This window comes from Passer montanus, unplaced genomic scaffold (assembly GCF_014805655.1).
Source record: "Passer montanus isolate IOZ18808 unplaced genomic scaffold, ASM1480565v1 scaffold1, whole genome shotgun sequence".
NCBI classification, from domain to species: domain Eukaryota; kingdom Metazoa; phylum Chordata; class Aves; order Passeriformes; family Passeridae; genus Passer; species Passer montanus.
This window is the reverse complement of record NW_024356504.1, coordinates 20,909,482-20,931,179: the sequence shown is the minus strand read 5'-3', so window position 1 is coordinate 20,931,179 and position 21,698 is coordinate 20,909,482. Positions and strand designations below refer to the sequence as shown.

At 37.3% G+C, this 21,698-nt stretch overlaps 1 protein-coding gene across 2 annotated transcripts in view; it reads left to right on the top strand.

Moving 5' to 3' along the window:
* The window catches only part of DPP10 (dipeptidyl peptidase like 10), a 434,833-nt gene that overhangs the window by 247,182 nt on the left and 165,953 nt on the right, over positions 1-21,698 (top strand). For both annotated transcript variants that reach the window (XM_039700409.1, XM_039700398.1), the window contains exon 3: positions 1,342-1,437. In XM_039700409.1, the coding sequence (XP_039556343.1) occupies positions 1,342-1,437 (96 nt within the window). The remainder of the gene's footprint in view (positions 1-1,341; positions 1,438-21,698) is intronic.

Genomic DNA, 21,698 nt, shown 5'->3' with positions numbered 1-21,698 from the left:
ATTGAGAAATTTGACTGAATGAAAACCAATAACAAAACTATTGATTGACTTTATTCTCTTTGAAGGGTCACATTTTCATCCAAAATGTATTACAGGATATGACCTTTACAAAGCAGGTTTCTTTGTTAAAGATGTCCTGGTAGCCTCATGGGTTGACACAAAGATAAGATTTCTGCTTGACTGCTGTGATGGCAGATACTCTCTGTGTCTGTCATCAGAGCACTGTTTAATATCAGTAAGGACAAAATATGCCTAGTACAAAGTTCCTCTCGTGGAGAAGGAAAGAAAAGCTCATAGAGAAAAGAAAGAGTGCTGTAATTTATGGTAACCTGCCCAATACTACAAAATTATTTTAAGAACCTGGCGGGGCATTGGACTGGTTGAGTGGGAAGTGCACAGGTACCTCTTTTTGCACAGGCAACAACCAGCACAGCTTTGGCAGCTGCTGTTCTAAACAGCCTGAAGCATCCAGGTGAAGTGCAAGCTGCTGCCAGTGATTATTGCTTGGAAACTTCATGGGTTTGTCTTTTGACACTAAAACTTCTGCTTTAATAGTAATGGTTCAACATTACCACTGTTGGTGCAGCAGTTCACTATTGAATCTTCACTACTTATTTTTTAGCTTACAGCACGAGAACACTGATATTTAGCAGAGCTTGTTTTTTTGTTTTTTGAAGTGTGGAGATGATTTTAGATGCAGGAAAATAATTTTGTTTTATTTTGTTTTGTTTTGTAAGTCAATGTTGGCTAATGTTCAGGAGCACAATATTCCTGGGTTATGTTTGGGAAAAACACAAGGCTGCTAGCCAAGTTATGCTGTTCATGTCACTAGAAGGCAAGCACAGGCTATAAAATATGCATGTAGATTTTTTTAAAATTTAATTTTAAATTGTGGAATAGGTGAAGTTGGTTCCAAATTTACTTGCAGGAGTTTTTCATCTAGTTTCTCTCAGTGTATGGTACTCAATATGTCCAAAATCCTTTGGCTTTCAGGAAATTTTGGTATATGTTTGTAATTTTTTGTGGTGTGGGGCTGTGGTTAGGAAGAACTTTGCTGTGAAAGTCCCAATATAATAAATAGCCAAACACTAAATCCTGTAGTTTTCCTGTCCAAAAGGTACCAATTCTTTGTTTCCTGAGCCTTTACTAAACAAAAACAATACTAAATAACAATGCAAAAAATAATAAAAATAATACAAAAATAATAATATTAAATTTGCTGTGAAAAAGATAAAAACAAAGTGTTGTTACCATGGTTCTATAATTCCAGTGTTTTGCAAACAAAGTTGGATATATTGTTTTTAATATTTATCCAAAATGATCTTGTTGTGTTTATTTTAGATGAACTTGCAAATTCATCAGAAAACAGATTATCCTTGGAAGATCTCTTCAGAAAAGAGTTTATAGTTCATAATCCAGAAGCCAAATGGATTAATGGTAAGTTTATAAACTCTCACTTAATTTGAAACTCGGTAAAAATCTTAAGTTTTGAATGATATTATCCAGTCACTGAGAAAAAAAAAATCAGTTAAAATTTCAAACCCTCTTGAAATTGGCAGTGTCCCAGTTTTCCTTGTTGCTCTCAATCACGTCTCTTTCATTAATTTTTGAAGTGGCTTTCTAATTTTAAAGATCTGTCTAGTAGAAACCCACTAGAATTATCTGTTCATGCTCCTGACTCAGTTGGAAGCAGTGATGAAGAATTGTGTTTAAGAACTGGATCTTGTTTGTGGATTCATATGAAGATTATCTCTATTAATATCTGAACTTTGGGATTTGAGAACTGGTTCTCTTTGCATCTAGAAAAGACTTGAATATTTCAATATACTTGTACAGTCATAATCATTTTCTGATGACTACAAATTGTATTTTGTATTCTAATTTATTAAATAATTTGTTCATGACATGCAGATTTCTCCAAAAATTAAGCAGTTTTAATGTAAAAAAGATAACAAATTCAAACTTTTTTTCAACTGGTTGACTTCCTTTTCTCTTGTTGCCATGCCTTGTTCACTTTCTCTCTGTAAGAAATGTACACATAATGCAGCAGTAGCTGTCTGGTTTGTGTCATTGTGGTAATGTGGGTGCTCCTGCAGGAGATTGAATGAAAAGAATAACAACAGGATTTGTGCAGAACTGGGTAAGGCAAAGCTGTTGTGGAGTTCTCTGTGCAAGGCAGGAGTCTGGCAGTCTGGTGGCTGTGTGTGTAAATTCAGAATGACTTTGCATGGAAATAATGCTTCAAGTATATCAACTTTGGCATTCAACTATAACTAGAACTGCTTTACTTAGGGAGCTGTGTGATTGAATTATTGCTTTATGATGAACTCTGAAGAATAAAGTGAGTATAATAAACATAAGTGCATTTAAAAGCAAAAGCATAAAAAGGAGAAAAGTATGGTCAGTCTTTTTTTTTTCCCCTGGTGTTGCTAGTCATTAGTTTAGGGCTAAGAGAAGGAACACTTAGTTTAATTTCCTGCCACTCCCTTTCCCCAGCTACTGCAATCACATCTCACCTCTGCTGAGTTGCCCTTAGTTTCTTCTTGGGACTGGTTTCTGTCTGCAGTCAGTGCAAAAAAAAAAAAAAAAAAAAAAAAAAAGATACTGGATAAAGCTGGAACAGTCCTATTGCCAAGAGGAGCAGCTTCTTGTTTTTGGCAGAAAACTCTTTTCCTGTAAGACTATTTGCTAATGAAATCATAAAAGCAGGTTTTCAATTTGCTGTTCTCTGTTAAAACAGCTACTTCTGACCCCACCCTCTCTGAAAAACACTGGTCCTCATTGTCAAATAAAGTTATCCCAGACCCAGTATTGTAAACTAAAGGTATATAGTGGAAGAAGATTATTATGCTGGTTCCATCTATTACTCTTCTTACTTAAAAAATCCGTGAGATTATTCTCCTAAGAACTCTAGTAGTTTCTCATAACATGGGCATAATATTCTGTGCATAAAAATTGTACTAATTTCAAAACCCAGGACAATAAAAGTAAAAGGCTTTAGATGGAGCTACATTAAATATTGGTGATGCTATAAAACATGTAGTTTATTGTATTTCTTAACTCTCTTCTACAGTCTGTAATAACAGCAATAAAGCAAAGCTTCTTTTATGAGTTTTCCAGATGTGGTAAAAGGAAATGCAGAATTTGGTGCTAAACCCTTGCTTGGATACAGGTTTCTTCTGTTGTCTTCAAAATCCGTCTTAAAAAGCTCCAACAGTGCAACAGAATTTTATTAACATCATGCAAAAGTATAATTTGTATTAGTATCATGCAAAAAATTGTTGTAAACAATCCAGTCTAAAAGCTGTGAGATTGTACAGGTATGAAATTTTCCATCTCTTGAAAATCATATTAGAAATGCTATTTATTATAGAGAGGCCCTGTGTTTTATTAACAGTACATTGGTACCAATATGCAGCCTTTTTGCAATAATGGTTTTCTGAGTCAGTGTGAAAACTTCTAAGCTTGCACTGAGGTGTTCTCCTGAGTTTATTGGCCAAAGAAACAATGAAGTCCAAAAGTACAAAAAAAGGAGGAAAGAAAGGACATTTTGCTTATTAGAGTATGTATGTGTATGAGAAATAAAGAAAAAGTGTGTGTAATTAAGGATTCATGAATTGTTTAGTATTTTGATGAACACAGAAAAAACATGTATAGGTTTTGGGATTTTTTTACATTTTCTTTGAAAATAGCCAGTATAGTTAATGGTATCCAATATATTGGGCAATAAAAAACCCTCAAGGAATAGTCTTGCAAAGCAGCATTTCTGCTTCCTGCTTCTATTTTTATTTTTTAAGACTTTATTTCCTGGCACTGTGGCATTGCAGTGATGGCATTATATGCATGGAAAATGCAATATATAACTTCAGATTCATTACTGTGGAGCTGGAGGGGAGCATTTGGCACTTTCTTTGGATATTGGCAGGATAAGTGAACTCTGCACAGGATGATTTTAGCAGAAAATAAATAGCTACTTACTACCTTTTGCTCCTCTTGGAGTAGGATAATTTGTATCCTTCTGAAAGTTTTATCATCTTTCCCTCCTGGGAAGGGGTAGGAATACAGATTGAAAAAGTGGTTCCTGCTGTAAGCAGTGTCTTCAGGGTCTGGAGCATGTTTTGAAGAAAAACAAAAAGAAAGATTTAAGGATTTCAAGTGGTGGATGAATCACTGTATCCTTAGGTAAGGTCTGGTATTTAACTGCTGCCCTTTAATGAAACTTTCCCTGCTGATCTTTGGATTTCTCTGACATTATCTTCCAATCTTGCATTATTTCTTCCTTGTTTGAAACTCCTTCACTACAAAACCCATCCCCACGCAGCTATTTCTAGACTGCTCTTTAATAAGAGCAGCCCTTAAATGCAGAGTTTTTTACAGTCCATTTCCTTTTCTGCTTGAAACTGAGTCCACAATTTTATGGGCTTGCCACCAAAGTTAATAATTATGCAAATGTCTAAAGTTGGAGAGGAGATGTTGGTCTTTATCTGAGATAATCAGATGTTGCTGGAGAAAATAAAAGAAACACTATGGGCTAGTCTTAAAAGTGACAAAATATAGTCCCATTTTATATAATATATAAAGAGGTTCCTGTGCGGATATCCAGATTTCTTCCTCCCTTCCTTTTTTTCTCTTTATATTTTGGTTTATAAAGGCAATATATATATTTTTTGTAACCTGACTTGGATTTTTTTTTCCTACTTTGAAAGAATTTACAAAGGAAAGAGTAAGAAGGTAGGGATTATAGCTAGTAATTTTGTTGAAAATAACTTAGTTGGTTACTAAGCTTTGTCAGGTACAAATAAAATCTAAATATTTTATTTAGATTTTAAATATAGATATATAAGTCTGATTACTTTGGCTGTAAAAGGACATGGTGGAGAGGACACACAACCATTAACCAGTCCAATCCCTGTTAGCTGGAAAAGGGTTTAATTTCAGAAGGCATTCCTGTTGTCTGGCATAGTTTTGGAGACCTTGAATGAGAGTACATCTTCCTGTAGCCTTATTGATCTTCAGGTTTTCTAATAGGAAATAAGAATTTAAAATGCTGTCAGTGAGTAATGAATGTGGCTGAACCTGACAGCTCATTGGGGCAGAGTGAAGAATTTTTTCAGGATATTTTCCCAATTTCTCTGAAGTTACTTGGAAATGTGCATCCTGCCCTGTGGGAAATATTGAGGACTCAACAGATTTGCATTCTTTTACTGAGGTCTGTACTTACATCTCTTGTTTCAGGGACTATAGCTGTTAATGACAAAATTCAAAATATTTTTGTGTATTCCTCTGTGAATATATGAATTTCTTGCATTTTTTTCTGTTGAGACATTCTTTACCAATCTTTCCTGTACATGATGGGGTGCTCTGGCTCCTTGGTGGCACTGTCAGATGGGTGTATAGCCAGAACAAGGACAGTACTTTTCATATATTTTAATAAAAAGTGTTGCAGAAGGAGCTGCAGCCTGAATGATGACCTGCAGCAGGCAGTGCCCTGGAAAACTATTTGTGCTAAAGCTCAGCAAACCACCTAAGATGTGTGTGGTTTTGTGTGTGTGTGTGTGTTTTTTTTTCTCTTATTGTAAACCCCTATTTTGGAATTAGGTCCATCACTCTGTCCATCATAAAATCCAAGGTTGTGCCAGCAGTCCCAGCAGCCACATCTTGTTCACATTTAATTTTCAAAGCAAATAATTTTTTCATGTACATATATTTTCAAGGCAAAAATACTTCAACATTTTTTTTTTTGTTCCCCTTTTACAGTTTTAATGTGTTTCTTTGGAGATTATAATAAACCACTCCATCTAAGTCAGAAAAAAATTCGCTCCAGGTATTTTTTTTTTAACTCAAGCCCTTGCATAACATTATTTACTTGTTTTATTTTTGTGTTTTTATGGTGTTTCCAGATTTTCTGTATTAGCCCCAGCAGAAGCTTTCATTTGCTGAGTAATTGCTTGTTCTGATGTCGGCATCTTTATTTTCATGCAGTGAGGAGAAAAGAGGACAGGTGATGACATCTGTTTTGAACATCAGAGAAACCATGGGACTGGTTTAGGGAGGAAATCCCTCTGCTCTCCACATTTATTTTGTGTAGTACAGTCTCTAAAAAAGGAAAAAAAGGGGAAAAAATAATTTTAAGGCATTTTTGGTTTACGGTTTACCAGTGGTTTCACTGTCATGTTTTGTACACCGTGTATTACAGTTAACATGGAAAGATATTACCTGGGTGAAGAAATATTAATTCAGCTTCTCATAACATGTTTTCTTTCCTTAAAGAGCAACTGAGAGGGTGTCTGCCCATAATTTTATCTGTGGTTGTCCCTGGCACGTTTCTCATGCTGCACACTGCCTGTGTCACCAGGGGAGTGAAATGTGTAGACAGTGGCCTTTGCTGGAGCTGGTGCTTCCCTTGGGTCTCTCTTGCCTCTTGTCTATCCTGAAAAATAAAATAAAAAGTGGGCCTGGGAAACCTGGCATGAAGGTGGTTGAAATTGCTTTAAAATAATTTATGATAAAAATGAAAGTGGTTTGGAAGCACAGCACTCAGATTCCACAGTAGCACATATGCCAACTCTGTGCAGTAAAAATATGGTTTAAAACATTTGGCAGTTCTTAAAGGAAGCTTTTCCTGTGTGAGAGATAAACACGAACTTGTTTTCACAGAGCTGAGTGTGTTGTGATGTTTGTCAATGGGTATGGGTCAAGTGCAAGAAATAATCCATCACTGAGCAGTAAGAGAAGAGATTCTGCTCCAGAAACTTGTTGCTGAGTTGGATTCAAGAAGCAAAGAAACACCTCTTTTAGAATTACACATCTGTGTATGTTGGTATTACCCTTGCAATCAGGGATGAATATTAAGAGTGAAGTCCTATGTTATTTTTTTCCCTGTCCCCTAAATGAGATGAGAGTGGGAAGTGGCCAGGCTGGAATGCAGCCATGGTGCAGGAGAGCCCTGGTGGTGTAGCAGGGGCTGTTTGGTGCTCACAAATTTGCTGTGATGTTAATTCATTAATTAATTAACTAATGCTCTGTCAGGGGCTTGGGCAGAAGTGAAGAGGGGTGTGCTCAGTGTAACTTGTGCCAGCTCTGCAGAGAACTTTTGTTTTTTGTTGGAATCTGTCTGTGCAGAGCCTGGAAGCCAGGCCAGGGAGCTGTTTTGTTGTCTCTTCTCTGTGAAGAGTTTATTTCTGAAAGGCAGCAGAGGGGGCTGGACTTTGATTCTCTGTGCTGCAAAAAGCAGCCTGTGGAAGAACAAGCAAAAAAAAAATAAAAAAAATCCTAAGACAGCACTCCAATCTTTGGAAGCTTTCAGCTACAATTCTTCTTTCCTAAAACTCCAGCAAGTTGTGTGAAATGCACACCCAGGTTTTGCCAAGTCTGAAGACAATGTTTTGGAAAAGGCCCAGAAAATTTGAGAAGATACATAAAGCATCTCCAGGCTGGCTGATATTTCTCTCAGAAACTGCTAAGAAGGGGAATAAAAGGATTGATTGATACCATTCCACTGATTTATTAGAATAACTTCTTAAACAAAAGAATTTAAACAATGTTTTTGTGAAACAGATTGAGTGATTCAATTCTCTCATTAGGGAACAGACTGGAGGAGTTTGGGGCTGTGTTTGTGCTGATGCTCAAGATTCTCTGTGAGCCAGCTGTGGATGGGTAATTGGTCATTCAGGGAAACGTTGTGGAGGTACCACCCCTGTACCAGGAATAATGTGCATTGTGGTGTCCTTTTCTCAGGAATTGTGGTTTCTCAAGCAATTTTGGTTTCAGAAGAATTTTTGTTTTCTCATTAGTTTTAGTTTTTGTGGGTGGTTGGCTTGGTGTTTTGTCTTCATTAAAATTCTTTCTTCCACCATTTGTGCCACAACAAGGTAATTTAATCAGTATTTTTTCCTCTTGGCTCTGGTCTAGTCTTTAAAGAATGTTACTTAGGGGCTGTTTCACCTTCTCTCCCTGCCCCACCTGCTGCAGGGACCATGCCCATTTCTGCTCTCCTGTAATTGATGTCCCCAAGGTGCCACATTTCTGACTTCCTCAGGAGCAGATCTTGGGTGGTTTCTGCTCAGATCAGTTAATCCTGTTGCTGCATCAATACTGGTGCCACTGTTAATGATGGTGAACAAGCTTTAAACAGTGCTGTGCATCCAGGGCCATTAACTTGTGTCACCATTGGATTCTGCAAATGATTTCTCCCTTCCTCCACCAACGTTCTTTGTACACAGGACAATATTGTGTTAGTTGTGACTTCTACAGTATCCTGTGACTTGTTTTTTCTCAAACATCACCATTACTGATTGATTTTTTTTTTCCTGGCTATTTTTTTTTTGACATTTTGTTTTTGATTTTTACTAGGTGTGTTGTGTTCCCTCCACAAAATACTTGAAATATATTTTCCTTAAGAGTCCTTGTTTCTTGGAACAACTTACTTCTAGTTGCATTTATTGAGATGTAGCCTCATTCCATACTAGTTGAAATCTCTAGGTATGGGACAAAATCCAGAGATTGGGACATAAGTCAGGAAAAAATGAAATCAGATATTCCAGCTAGTGGGAGGTCAAGCTACCTTTTGCCACCAATAGCCAAAAACACAGCTAATCATTGCAATCCTTCTTAAAATTTATGTCCCTATTGATTTTTTACTTATTCCACAGCCCGAAGCATTAAGAATTTAACAAAGACATCAATATCCTTAGAAAACATTTACACAGGGAGAGTGTATCTGTTGCACAAGGTGTCTTTTGAAAGAGATTAGCAGAATGATTTACATTTTCTAATCAGTATTTCTGGATAGTAACCTAATGCTGAAAGGTTAAGTACATCAGTTCTGTGTGTGAACCCCTGGGAAAGTGGACCAGACAGTAAATAAATCTGAGTTCTCCCTGTTTATTGAAGCAAAAGTCTCCTGAGTGTAGTGCAGGAGTAAGTTTAAATATTCCCATAGTTTCCGTAGCGATGTTGGTGGAACGGGGAGGCCTTTTCTCAGTAGCACATTTCTGGCTAAGCCAGCAGTCCTTAATGTGATCAACAAGTCTAAACTGAATGTGCTACATCATTACTCCCAGCATGCAGCCCCCCAGGGTGAATATTTTTGTTGCATGAGCAAAGCTGAGCAGTGGATGAAGCATTTTGGAATGGGAACAGATGGTGGGTGCTGCTCAGCAGACCTGTGAGTTCCCTCCAGACATCCACATTGGTTTTTTTTTTAACTCATAAAGACTTCAGGGTTGTGTCTGTGTGCACCAGCAGGCTCATGTACACATGAAGGGGAACATTTTCACCCTGTGCCTGCTTGTTCAGCTTTCCCCACTTGTCATCAGTTCCCTTGCCCAGCTGGAGCTGCAGTCCTGTCCCCATGGGAAGGATTTGTGGTGCCCTGTTAACTTTTCCTTTGGAAGCTGCTGTTTATACCTCCAGCTGGCTTCATGGTCCTTCTTGAAGGCTCATTTAAGGCTGCTCTAATTTGTTCATCAGCATTTGGATTTTCTTGAAAGGACTGCTGTGCAGGAGGGGGGTGAACCTGGAGTTGTAGCTGTGTGCAGCAGCAGCAGCACAGCTGGCTGATTCTGCCTGGTTTCCATTTGCCTAAACCAAATTCTTGAATTTTTGTCAGTTTTGTTTCTAGACATTTTAACGAACACTCAGTTGTGTTTTGTGGAAGATAAGTAAGCTGTACAGTGCTTATAGTCAGTATCTTTAAAAGCCAAAGTTTTACATTTCTAATCCTTACGTTTTGTTGCCCATTCATGTTTTTTCTTGGATTAAGAGGCAGTAAAACCAGTCCTTTCTATACCATTCTGTCTAGCTCAAATGTTTGCATAATGGATCCATAAAAATTGCATTTTTAAACATGTTTGTATATATGAAGATGTATATACACATCAGTTTATTTCACTATTAGTCCTTTTTTTAGTTTGCTGTCTTTAACTGATTCCATTGCGGCAGACTTCAGAGACACTGACTCATATTTGCCACTCATTCATCCATTTTTTTGGTCTGTTTTCCCCAGAACAGGGTTATTCTTCTTATGAAAATGTGGTTGGCACTTGAACAATTTTGCTTGTTATCTCTTTCAGTGTGATGCAAAAGGACTTGTGTAGGTTTAGTATGTTTAGGTTTTAGTATCTTTGGGAAAGTACATTGGATTTATCTGTCTGCATATACTGAGCTCATATATTTGGGATTCTTTCAAGGTCTATTCAGTGCATCAGTTCTGTTCAATTCTCACAATAAAGTGTCAAGTTCAATGAGAACAAAAGTGCTATAAACTTCAAATTATTGCATTTTAAAAAATTGGATTTAATTGCATTTTTAATTTACTGCTGTAGAAATCAAATGTGTCCCCCATTCTTTCTGTGTGGCACTGTAGTGTTAAGAGGAACCCAAAGCAACTTGATCTTTGCTTGTTTCTCCAATCTGACAAAGTTTATAGGCAATTTGCGTGAGAAACTTGTAGCTAGTAATCATTAGAGTAGCCATGTATTGTTTTTCCACATCTGTAAATATAGATTGGCTTTGACCCACTAATACTGCAGCACAAACTCAGAGCCTCTTTAGTGAGATAAATTAAACTCCAGGCACCTTGTAAAAAACTCAGACAGGGGAATAGGAGAATCAGTCAGGTTTTTGACAGAATTTAGATACCAGCCTCCCATCCTAAGAATCATTTACCTTGAACCCAGTTTTTGCCCATGTTCTCCATGATATCTTTCTCCTCAGGGATAAAGCATGTCTTTAGTTTTGAGAAGGGTATCCATAGTTGAGACTCCCTTGATGAATGCAGACATCTTATTTAACTGTGCCTCCCAGGGAAATGCAGAGTGTGCTTTCTGCACTTGCAGCCTACTTTAGGCATAGCACTGACTGAATTTCTTCTGCATGTGGAATATTGATTTTTAAGTTCAGCCAAAGCTACTTGGAAGCCTAAAGTTTTCTGCAAATCTGTAAGTTGCACTTTGAAAGCAAAAATTCGAAGCACTTTAAAAATGTGGTTGTGAAAATCCAGGACTTTTGGGTTGTCATTGTGAGCAATAGCAATGCATGAAGCAGGTAAGAAAATCTGTTTTATTGCAGGACAGGCATTACATGAGAATAGGTTTGACTAATTTCAAAAGTTGGGTTTTTGACCCCATCCTAGAGCAGCTGTCTCTGGGATAAAGAGGCAGCTTTGTTTCTTCTCATGCCTGGAGTCTTGTCTGCCAGATTGGGTCTGTTAATTCTGTAATGATGGTTCAGATAATTATGAATTTGTTATCGGGATCTCAGCTGAGACAGCTCATCTGTAAAGGTCACTAAGCTGTCAGATTCAGAGTGACAAGTATGGCTGTGAAGATACGTTAGAAATGTTTTCTGGTGCTTTTTCTTTTTGGTTTTCACTTGCAAGTTTTGTATGAAGGGATGTTTTCTGTATAAAAGTGAAGAAGATTTAGATAGTTTGCTTCAACTTTCTCACATTTGTGATTTTTAATTTTGAATGTTGAAATGTTATCTTTGGCATAATAATTTCATTTTGACATTTTAATGTGTTTTGTATTACTTGGTCACACTGTTTTATTCATGCAAAAATGATGTATTGTACTATTGGAATGAACAGTTCAACATTTAAAAACAAGTATTTCAATATATTCTATTTGAAATTCTGAGGAATATTTTAACTAAAAAAATAGTGAAGTATAAGGTTTTCAATGTATTCTAATTTGGAATAAAAATGATTGCATTATCCAATATTTATTCCTCTCTATAAGCAATGTAGAGAAGGAGGCTCTAAGCCATATTATCAATTAAAGCACATTATAAATTTCCCAAACTATGATGTCATGTTCCATTCATGGAAATCTGTTGCAGAATGAATATTTTAATCTGCAGCATTTCCATTGATTCTTGATGGGTTCCAGATGTATAGAGATATGGAAACGGGCTCCTGTTAATGCTCCTGAGATGCTTCAAAGGTAGATGCTAATTCTTTGCTTTCTGGGCAACTGCACATGTAATGAAATTTATGTAAGCTATGAATTTTTATGTTTTTTCCATTTTCATACCCAGTGTTATACCTTGTCCTCCTAGAGGCAAGGACTCACTGTTCCAGCAAGTTAGCTCTTTCTTTTTTTAGCAATTTAAAATGGTCATATAACATGTTACATAAACGTTCCTCTCTGCTTAAATACTCTGCCCTCTTCTCTAGCTATTTTCTGGGCTCTTACTTTGATAAATTGTTAATTGAAAACAATTTCAAACTCAAACTTCTTGCTGAAGACCTTGATTAACTCATGCATGTTACTATAATTGAAATAACAGCAACAGCTCTTCTATATTACTCAAGAAGAAGCTATAATGTTAAATTATATTTTTACCTACTTAGCTAAAATCAGGGCAAAGAGTATTGAAAAAGAGCTGAAAGTGAAGAGAAATGAATTTTTCACTTCAGGTACTGCCATTGCTACTATCATTGATGAGTTGTACGTGGAAGTAGAGGCAGACAAGATGTCTTTCAGGACTAAATGCTTTCTGACTCACTGACATCTTCAAAAGAACCTTTTATTAATTTTAACCAAACACTTTTTGAGAATAGGATGTGTCTGTCCTGAGTACTGCAACACACAACCACTGATTGCCTCACCTCTAGATTAAAATATACTCTGAGTTAACAGTGGTTTTTATTTTGTTCCTCATGATGAAACTGAACAAGTCTGAATATTCAATAATTTGCATTAATTTTTTTCTGTTTGCTCAGTGATTTTCTGGATTGGGTAAGGCCAGGAAATAAAATGACATTTGAAGTAGGGTTTGCTTTAATCTGAGAGCAGGACTTTGCAGAGCTGGGAGTGGCAAAGCAGCATTATTGACAGCCTGACCCCAGGCTGCTCTGTGAGAATTCCTGAGCACCATGCTGAAACACTCCAGTCCCTTTGCTGAAAACCATGCATTTCCTAATTTCCTACCCTGGTAATGTGTTGGATGAAGATTATTTTAGTTCTTAGTTGGAATGGAGATTGTCTTAATATCTGCTTTAATCTCTGCTTCCTGATTTGCTTAATAACCATAAAAACCTTCAGAGAAAACTACTCAAGCAACTTTCTTCAGTAACTCAGAGTGCATTGATATATCTGCAGCTACTCATTCCTTCAGTGGTGAACTTCAGCACACTGTCATATTTTAACAAATATATTTCATTATTACAGTGACTCAAAAAATGAAATTTGGGCTTAAATCAAGTCAGAACATATGGATATTAATTTTTAATTAAAATTTTTAAAATGTTTGTGAGTTTTTGTTATTTCTAGTAAATGTGACGCCTCTGCTGAATAACAGTTTACAATGTTATATTTGTGGAATTGATAAAAGAAATAGTTGTATAAATCTTCATTTTTAAGGAAGACTTGACTTTTCAGCACCCGCAACTGACTATGATGCTTATATAAACTAATTTAAACATAAGAGTTTTCAATGTAGTGCTTTTTTTCTTTCAGAGATGTGATGGAATTTAGGGAGTTCCTTGCTTGGAAGTCAATATTTACACAAGTGTAGATAGAGCTTAGGGGTCAGGAAGAGGATTTGTTTTTTCAGTAAATAAGGAAACTGATGTGGAGAGGCTGTAACAGCCACTGACTTTGACAGTGCTACTGAGAGCACAGGGAAACCTGTTTGATGTGGCAGGAAAAGGTGCTTTGTTGCCTGCCTTTTCAATTTTTTTTTAAATTTTTTTTTGGTGTTGATGCTTGTGCTGGAATAAGAACTGGGCTCTGATCTTTTTGGAGGTTAATCTTAATGAACAAACAGTGTCAGAAAAGAGAGAGAGATGCATCTGTAAGATCTCCTGTGCTTTCCCTCAGAGCTCTTCATGGCCTTTTTCTTCCCCACATCTCAAGGAGGGATGAAGCTTCTTAATGCTTTGTCTGAGAATTTATTGAATAAATGAAGAAAAAAAAAGTTAATAAGAACTCTGTTTGTTATTTTAAAACACCATCAGTTCACCATCTTTATTAAGACATGATTAGCTGTGTGTCCATAGAATCACAGAATAGTTGATAGAGACCTTTAAATTCCTTTAGGTCACACCCCTGTAGTGAGCAGGGACATCTCCAATGAGAACAGGCTCTCCTGAGCTCCATCCAGCCTTGAATGGCTCCAGGGCTGGGTCAGCCACTGCTTCTCAGGGCAGCCTGTTCTGGTAAAAAGAGTAAAAAACTTCTTCCTTACTTCTAATCGAAACTGATCATCTTTTAGCTTCAAATCATAAGCCCTTGTCCTTTTGCAAAAGACCCTGCTAAAAATGATAGATAGTCAAGATACAGCAAAACAGTTTGTGGTGCCTGAACTCAGCGATTCTTTGGGAGGGTATTAAAGAAAGGACCATGGAGAGGAATTGCCTGATTATATCTTTCCCAGAACAGCAGTGAAATGTTCTTTCAATAATGGATTATTTTTAAGCATTTTACCATGACAGCCTTTAATTATAAGGTTGATTATTTTTACTGCATTTTGTGATGTATTTTTTTTACATAATAGCAAACTGATTTGCTGCATTCAGTTCTTCCAGTGAAGGAGAAATACTTTTTAAGTGCTTAATCTGAATTTAAATTAATGCAAACCTTTGTACTCAGCTTGCATAGCATGCAAACGATAACTTCAGAAAAATACAGCTTTGTGACACACTGATTACTTTTATAAAGATAGAAGTATATTCTCCCTTTGATGAGTGTGTCTAACTTCCATTAGTGCTAATGGGAGTTATGCATTTATGCTTTGAAGAGTCTACACTCCAATTAGTTATAACACTTAAAGGAAATGTGAGATGTTGTTGAAAGTAGAGATTCTTTAGTGTTGAAATGAGGTGTTTTTTTTCTGAATTTCTCTCCTGTTCCTTGTTGCTCTGTGAATGCTTTGACGTTGACTGACATATTGTCATGATATCTTGTAAATATGAGTATTGTGTGCAGTTGAAATTACATTGTGACATATTGATAGTTAAAGTCATCTCACATGTAATTCTTAGATATGTAGTCTACCTTCTGGCAGTCTCTTTCTTTCCGTGCTTACCTTTGGGTGACAGCTGAATATCTGTTCCCTTGATTCATCAGTTTCAGGGTTAACCTCAGATCAAGTTTTACCTGGCTGAAGCTGAGATAGACGAGAGAGCTGTGTTCCTTATGCCTTGCCTTAATCTTGTTGTGAGCAGAAAACAACAAGCATCAGGAAACAGATAAGTTGTCCCTGGATCCCGTGCTTCAATCTGATTGCAAACAGGAAGCAGCCCTTGAGAGAAGTGTAAATGGCTCTGAGGAAAGCAAGGATGAGCTCTTGCTGGAAATCACTCACACTGAAGGTGATGCAGATGCAACAGGTTCATCTGGGAACTAAAAGCAGTTAAGCAATTTACTCTTTAAAGAGACATGTAAGTGTAGGAGATCAGCACAAAGGGAAAGAAGATGAATCAGTTGGACCAAAGAGACCTAATTATTTCTTTTCCCTAAATGTAGCTCATAAATATTAATCTCTGTTGCTTCTCCCTGATGTGTGACATTTGGAGTTGCCCAGGCATCTGACAAGTTCTTTGTAAGGCTGAAATCTCCCTGAGAGCCACAGGGGTTATTTGGGGCTGGAGGAATACAGATTTCATCAAACTCTGATCCGTGGGTCTCAGAACTGAGCAAGATCAACAAGGATGTAATGATACTTTTCATATTCATTCTTGTTCACAAGCAATGTAAAATTTGCAGCTCAGCTTTGCCACAAGCTGGAGTCCCCAGAAACTTTTTTTTTTTTTCCCCCTGCTCTTGGTCTGAGGGACTGTGATGGTGGCAAATACATCACCTAGAGTATCTGCCCGAAAGAGGGAGAAGGTTTCTGGTTATGGTTAGGGTGTAATTTAATTTTATTATTGGATGTCGTGTCTGCCTCACACATTCAGCTCTGTTTTATGGATTGTGTTTCTTTTTGTCTCTAGTTTAATATTATCCAGTACAAGTTCTTTCTACATTTAGAGAAATTTCTTCTTATATTTGTGTATTGAGTTTCTCATTTTCTCCTGCTGACTGAAGTCAGGCTCCAACCTGACTGCAGAGCTGATGAAAATCCTGACACCCTTCACTGCAGCAGTGTGGATGTGCTGATATGATAGTTTAGTCTGAAAACATGTAATTATGGCAATGGCAAAAGAGCAAGTCTCTGTGGGGACATAGATTTCCTTCCATAGTGCAAACAAAAGACAGTCTCAAAACTGTGAGTTCTGTTGTTTCATCTGTTAAAATGGGCAATTAATCAAGGCACCAGGAGAAAACTCTGCTGATAGTGGTGAGAGCTGGCACGGATCTTTCTAATTTGTATTGCAACAAATTGAGAGATGTAATCTCAGCAGAGGAGGCTGTTTAAATAAAATTAGAGCTGTGATGTGAAATGACAAAGGGAAAAAACTGAGAGTTAAGGATGACATTCTGTCTTATTTAAAAGCAGCTGTGAAATAGAAAAAGACCATCTCAGTGGCTTGTGTTGTGCTGAAACAGAAGAGCTGTCAGCCCTAACTACAGATTTCTGGCTTGGAATTTGAGTATGATGTATCAATTGCACTAACAGGATATGTAAATATAAATATATAAAATATATAATACATATAAAAATATAAATATAAAATGATATAAATACAAATATATATTTGTCCATGATTTTCTTGCTTTTGTTGTGCTTCAGCACAACTGGAGAATGGATTAAAATACTTTTATTTAAAATAGGAGCAAGCTGCATTGAGATTGATTTATGAATATACATATGATGTATGAATATATGTTATATATGAATGAATTTCATCGAGACCCCTGTCTGCCTACAAAAACTATGTTTGATTGGGCTTAAAAATTTTTTCTTTGGTGTCAGAAACCAAAATTTTGGTATCAGAAACCAAGATTTCTCTCTGTGGTTATGGGTATATTAGATCAATAACCTAAACAAAAAATAACTTTTTTCTTCCATAAAATCAACTCTCATACATGAGTTTGGAGCCAGCCTTTTTTTTTTTCTGTACATGTAAACTTAAAAATTCTATTAAATGAAGATTGGAGTGTGATGTAAATCTCTGGTTCTTCACTGAGGGCCATATGCAACTATAAATCCTGGTCTTTGAAGAGAGCCTGGGTGTTACAATGCATATTTTCATGAAGGAAGTCCTTCTGTGAGACAAAGTTTGGATGGATTAGGAAGTCACAACCTGGTAGTGGGCTGCAGTTCCTCCCTTTGCATCAGTGCAAAAGGAGCTGATGCTTTGAGCAGGAGTCTTATGGAAATAATGACCTCAGTGAAAATCTGCATCATCTCTATAATATATTTTCTTTATCATTGTGCTTTATCAAAGAGAAGCACAATCACTATCCCTGGTTTGACACGAGGAAATTAAGGCACAGCACTGAAGAAATGAAAGCAGTAGCTGAAGAGAATTATGAACTCCCTATTTCCAGGGTGGAGATGCTGAGAGATTGTTGCTCCAGGCTATGTCTGTGTCCATGGGCAAGTGTGAGCAAGAGGAGGGGGCTGTTAAAGGGAATCAGCTGCTGTGAGGAGCAGCTCCACCCTGTGTGCTGAGGGGGGTTTTATTTCAGCCCAGCTGCTGTCTGGTCCCAGAGATGCACCAGGTGCCCTCCTGGGGAAGGTTTGTCTCACCAGGCAGGACTGCATTTCTTCTGCTCGAAGGCTGTTCTGTGGTGTGAAGCAAAGCATGACTAAAGGGAGAGAGATGAGATGATGAGACAAGCATCTTCCAGGAGGGGTTTGGATACAGCTGGTTCTTAGCAGAGCAGGGGAAGTTGCAGGAGGAAGAGATCAGGGAGAAGAAAATTGAGAGAAGAGGATAAAAGTTTTCTTGATGTTTTTCTGGTCTGTCTTCTCTGATTTTTGAGTTCATAGAATTTTCATAGCATTGTGGGAAGGGAGTGTTTCTGCAAAGTGAATTCAGCTTTCTTTGCTCCCTTTCCTGTGCTTTTATTATTGCAGGACATTCCTCCTCACCAGAAATATTGATTAGCCTGGGAAATCCATCATGAGCATTGTTAGAATGATTTATCTGTATACATCTTGCATATTGTGGTGATGACTGCCTTGCAGTCCAAACCTTGAGAGAAATACATTCCAGGCTTGCAAAATGCTTCTGCAAAACAATAAAATTATTTCACCCAAATCTCCTGGGTAGCAATAAAAAGTAAAGTTTAATTAAAAACAAAAAAATCTGCTGATTCAATTTGCATAATATGTATGTTAAATCCTCCAGGATATGGCTACATTGCTGATCTCTTTTAATTGGGCTTAATTGATTACCAAGAGTAATCAAAAAATGTTTGTGGTATGTCTAGACTGACATTACAGTTAAGTGCTGAACTCATTGCAATGGCTATTTAATTGGTTTGAATGAAAAAGAGAACTTTTGCTATATGGTTTTTGCCTATTTCATCTCATGGTGGCTCAGAGGTGCCACGGAGCTGATTCTGAAGTCTTGCAGTAAATCACAGTCAGGGTGGATGACTTTCATGGACTGGGATTCAATATGAGTGCTGCATAACTTCTCTGATAAAGCCCAAATATTCTCATTTACAGTAGGTACAACAAAACAGATTTTGTGTGTGCTATTTTTTTCAGGATCTGATGCAAAGAAGAGGGATACTCAATAACCTAATGGCAGTTGTGTGTTAGGTTTTGTGTGTTTTAGGTACTGAACACTGTGTGGTTTTTTTAAATGTGTGCCCAACACTGCATGAAACTGATTTTTATTTAACAAGATTACTTTAAGCTAAAATTCTAGTTGAAAGTTATTTTTAAGTGCGTGGTAATTGATGGGCAGTTTTAACTTCAATGTCATGAAAAGTGCTTATTATGGTGATGCTTTTATAAAGAATGTACTCACACACTCCTGTTTCTACTGAATGAAGCTCTAGAAAGATTAAATACATGTTACTGGAATGGAGCCACCTCCTGTCCGAGCCTCAATACATAGTAATTTCTTCTTGGCATGCCATTTTTAAATAAGCAGTTCCCCAAAAAACTAAAAGCAAAAAAAAATCAAGTCAGTACAAAACATAAATTAATGGCATCTTTGAATAATAATATCTTACAGTGCTATCTAGACCTGCAGTTCCATTTTGCTGACAGAATCTTTCTGATCACCCTTTTTTCATGTACACTTGTCTGTCAGTGTCTAAATGCCAGTATTTAGCACTCAGTGCAAAACAGGAGTGATTTTGCTCTAACCAATGACAGGAATGTTGAGAGAATTCAAGTTGTTTGGAGTTGCTGTAGCAAGTGAATTTCAGTAGCTTTATTATTGAGCCTCCATATTATCCCCTGCCCTAATGTGCTGCTTTATCAGTTAATGATGAATTTTAGGTAAAACATAAAAAATTGTACTGAAGCTGGAGAAATCAGTAAAAGGCAGAACTCTGGAATCCCTGAGTGTTATTCAAGAAAGGGCGTTTTCCTGTGCACATCAGCAACCAATCAGACAGAGCAGCCTAAACAAACCAAGGGATGAGCAAAACCAGGTCAGAATGCTCAATTCCTGTGCCCTGCTCCCTGCTGTACTGCCAGGGCAAGCACTGTGCCTGGAAACATGCTAAACCTTTAAAAGTATCTGTCAAATAATTTCAAGGGAATTCCTCTGCAGAAAATGCCACTTGCCCACAGGGAGGTAACAGGAGGCAAACCACTTACTCTGTAGTTGGTGAGAAATCACAAATTTAGAGCAGTTTTAGCTGACACTGTATCCTGATAGAAGCTTTTCTGAAAATAGTGCAAATTTGAAACCCAAGGATAAAATATTTGCAACTAGAGTGTCTTTAATTTTACAACTCCAGTAATAGATAAGAGGGATTTGTTTCTTTTGCATCTCTCACCTTGGTTTCATAGCAAAACATTTCCAGGACTTTCAAGGATTAATTATTTTTTGTAACAATAAACTGACTGAAATATTCTTCCTTTACAGGCTCAACATTGCCTAACCAAGTCCGTGTCATTTTTAAATTACAAAGCTGTGTGAAGAAGTCAAAAATCCAACAAAAGTCTTGTTTTCCACCATGCACTTGAAACACTTTGGGCAGGGATTGCTTTTCTCCAACAGCATGAGATAATAATTTGGGTTATATACATAGGAACTGTGACTTCACCTTATGAATTGAGAAGAAAAGCATATTTACATGGGTGCTGGCTTCTTACATTTTTGGAAGTGACCAAGATCCTGTGTTTCTGCCAAAAAATGAAGTCCCACTGCTTTTCTTCCTGTGAACTTATGTCATATCTACCTTGAGGCTGAACATAAATCTGTTTCCATAGCTTTACCTCTTGCTAGTTTTTTGTCTATGGTAAAGCCTGTCCCATTTCTTTGTGGTGTGCCCAACATTTTTGGAAGTGACCAAGATCCTGTGTTTCTGCCAAAAAATGAAGTCCCACTGCTTTTCTTCCTGTGAACTTATGTCATATCTACCTTGAGGCTGAACATCAATCTATTTCCATAGCTTTAGCTCTTGTTAGTTTTTCTCTGTGGGAAAGCTTGTCCCATTTCTTTGTGGGAAATGCAGCAGGTGGAGATTCTTGTTGGTTGTGCAGAGCTGCAGGGTTAGAACTGCACACAGGTCACAGGTGAGCCCTTAGTGCTTGCAGGACTGTGAGGAGCTGAATTCTCCTCTCAGAGCACACACACTTGCCTGTAAAACCCCTGCACTGACAGCCCCACTCCATCATATTGAAGGTGTCAGGGATAAGTGGGAGCCCCCTTAGGTGAGTATCTTGTTGAGATACACCATTAGTGATGAGCTTCACGGTAGGTGAATCTCCCAGAGGTTATTTGGTTTTTTTTTTTTTTTTTTTTTTTAGCTTTACTCTTTGCAATGGGAATCTTTAAATATTTTTTTGCTGGAGAGGTAATAGTATTTTCTGACAGGAGGAAACAGAGTGATTAAGTGGCTAAAGTGAAAATGTCAGTGTTGCAGTAAATTTTTGATATAGGAGCTGATGTTTGCTGCATGTGGCCCTGCACTGTAGGGATTTTGGATCCTCTGTGCTTAGATCAGCCATCCCATTTTTGTGTTGGTGTTGTAGGACCTTGTGCATAGTTGGAGAAGAAATTATGGTAAATTGTGATTGCAAAAATTTATTTTCATTGGTTATCTTACTTTTCCTGATCACACAAAGTGTGAGAAATTAGATGTAATCTTTTTTTTTCCCTAATGATCCGAGAATAGAGAAGGAGCTCCTTCCTAATTAAACTGGAAAATGGATGGTCTGAATGCACATGTAATTCTGTTAACATCAGTGACATGGTTGAATCCAAAGCAGTAGACACCTGAATAATCAGGTGTTCTCAAAAGAGGACAATCTTTCTTTTTCTTTTCTTCCTGCAGGATAAATTTGGGGAAAGCTAAGAAGCACCAAGAGCAGAAGAAAATTCAGTTACTAACTAACACACTTATTTTTACAGGAGCTGTAATGGGCAGCACCTTGCAGGGACATTTGCAAAAACAGACCTTTCATAAAGCCTTGCAGCCTAAATTTAAGTGAAAGGCAAAAGGAATTAATCTCAGGAGCACTAGTGAAAAAGACACTGCTTAGGCAGATGGGGGTAGGAGGGAGAATACCAGGCTGTGCCAAGAAAAATACCAGTAAATAATTTTAAATTTGTGAATTACATCAGTCTGATGTAATATATTGTCTATATGGGTGAATGGGGTCACTTA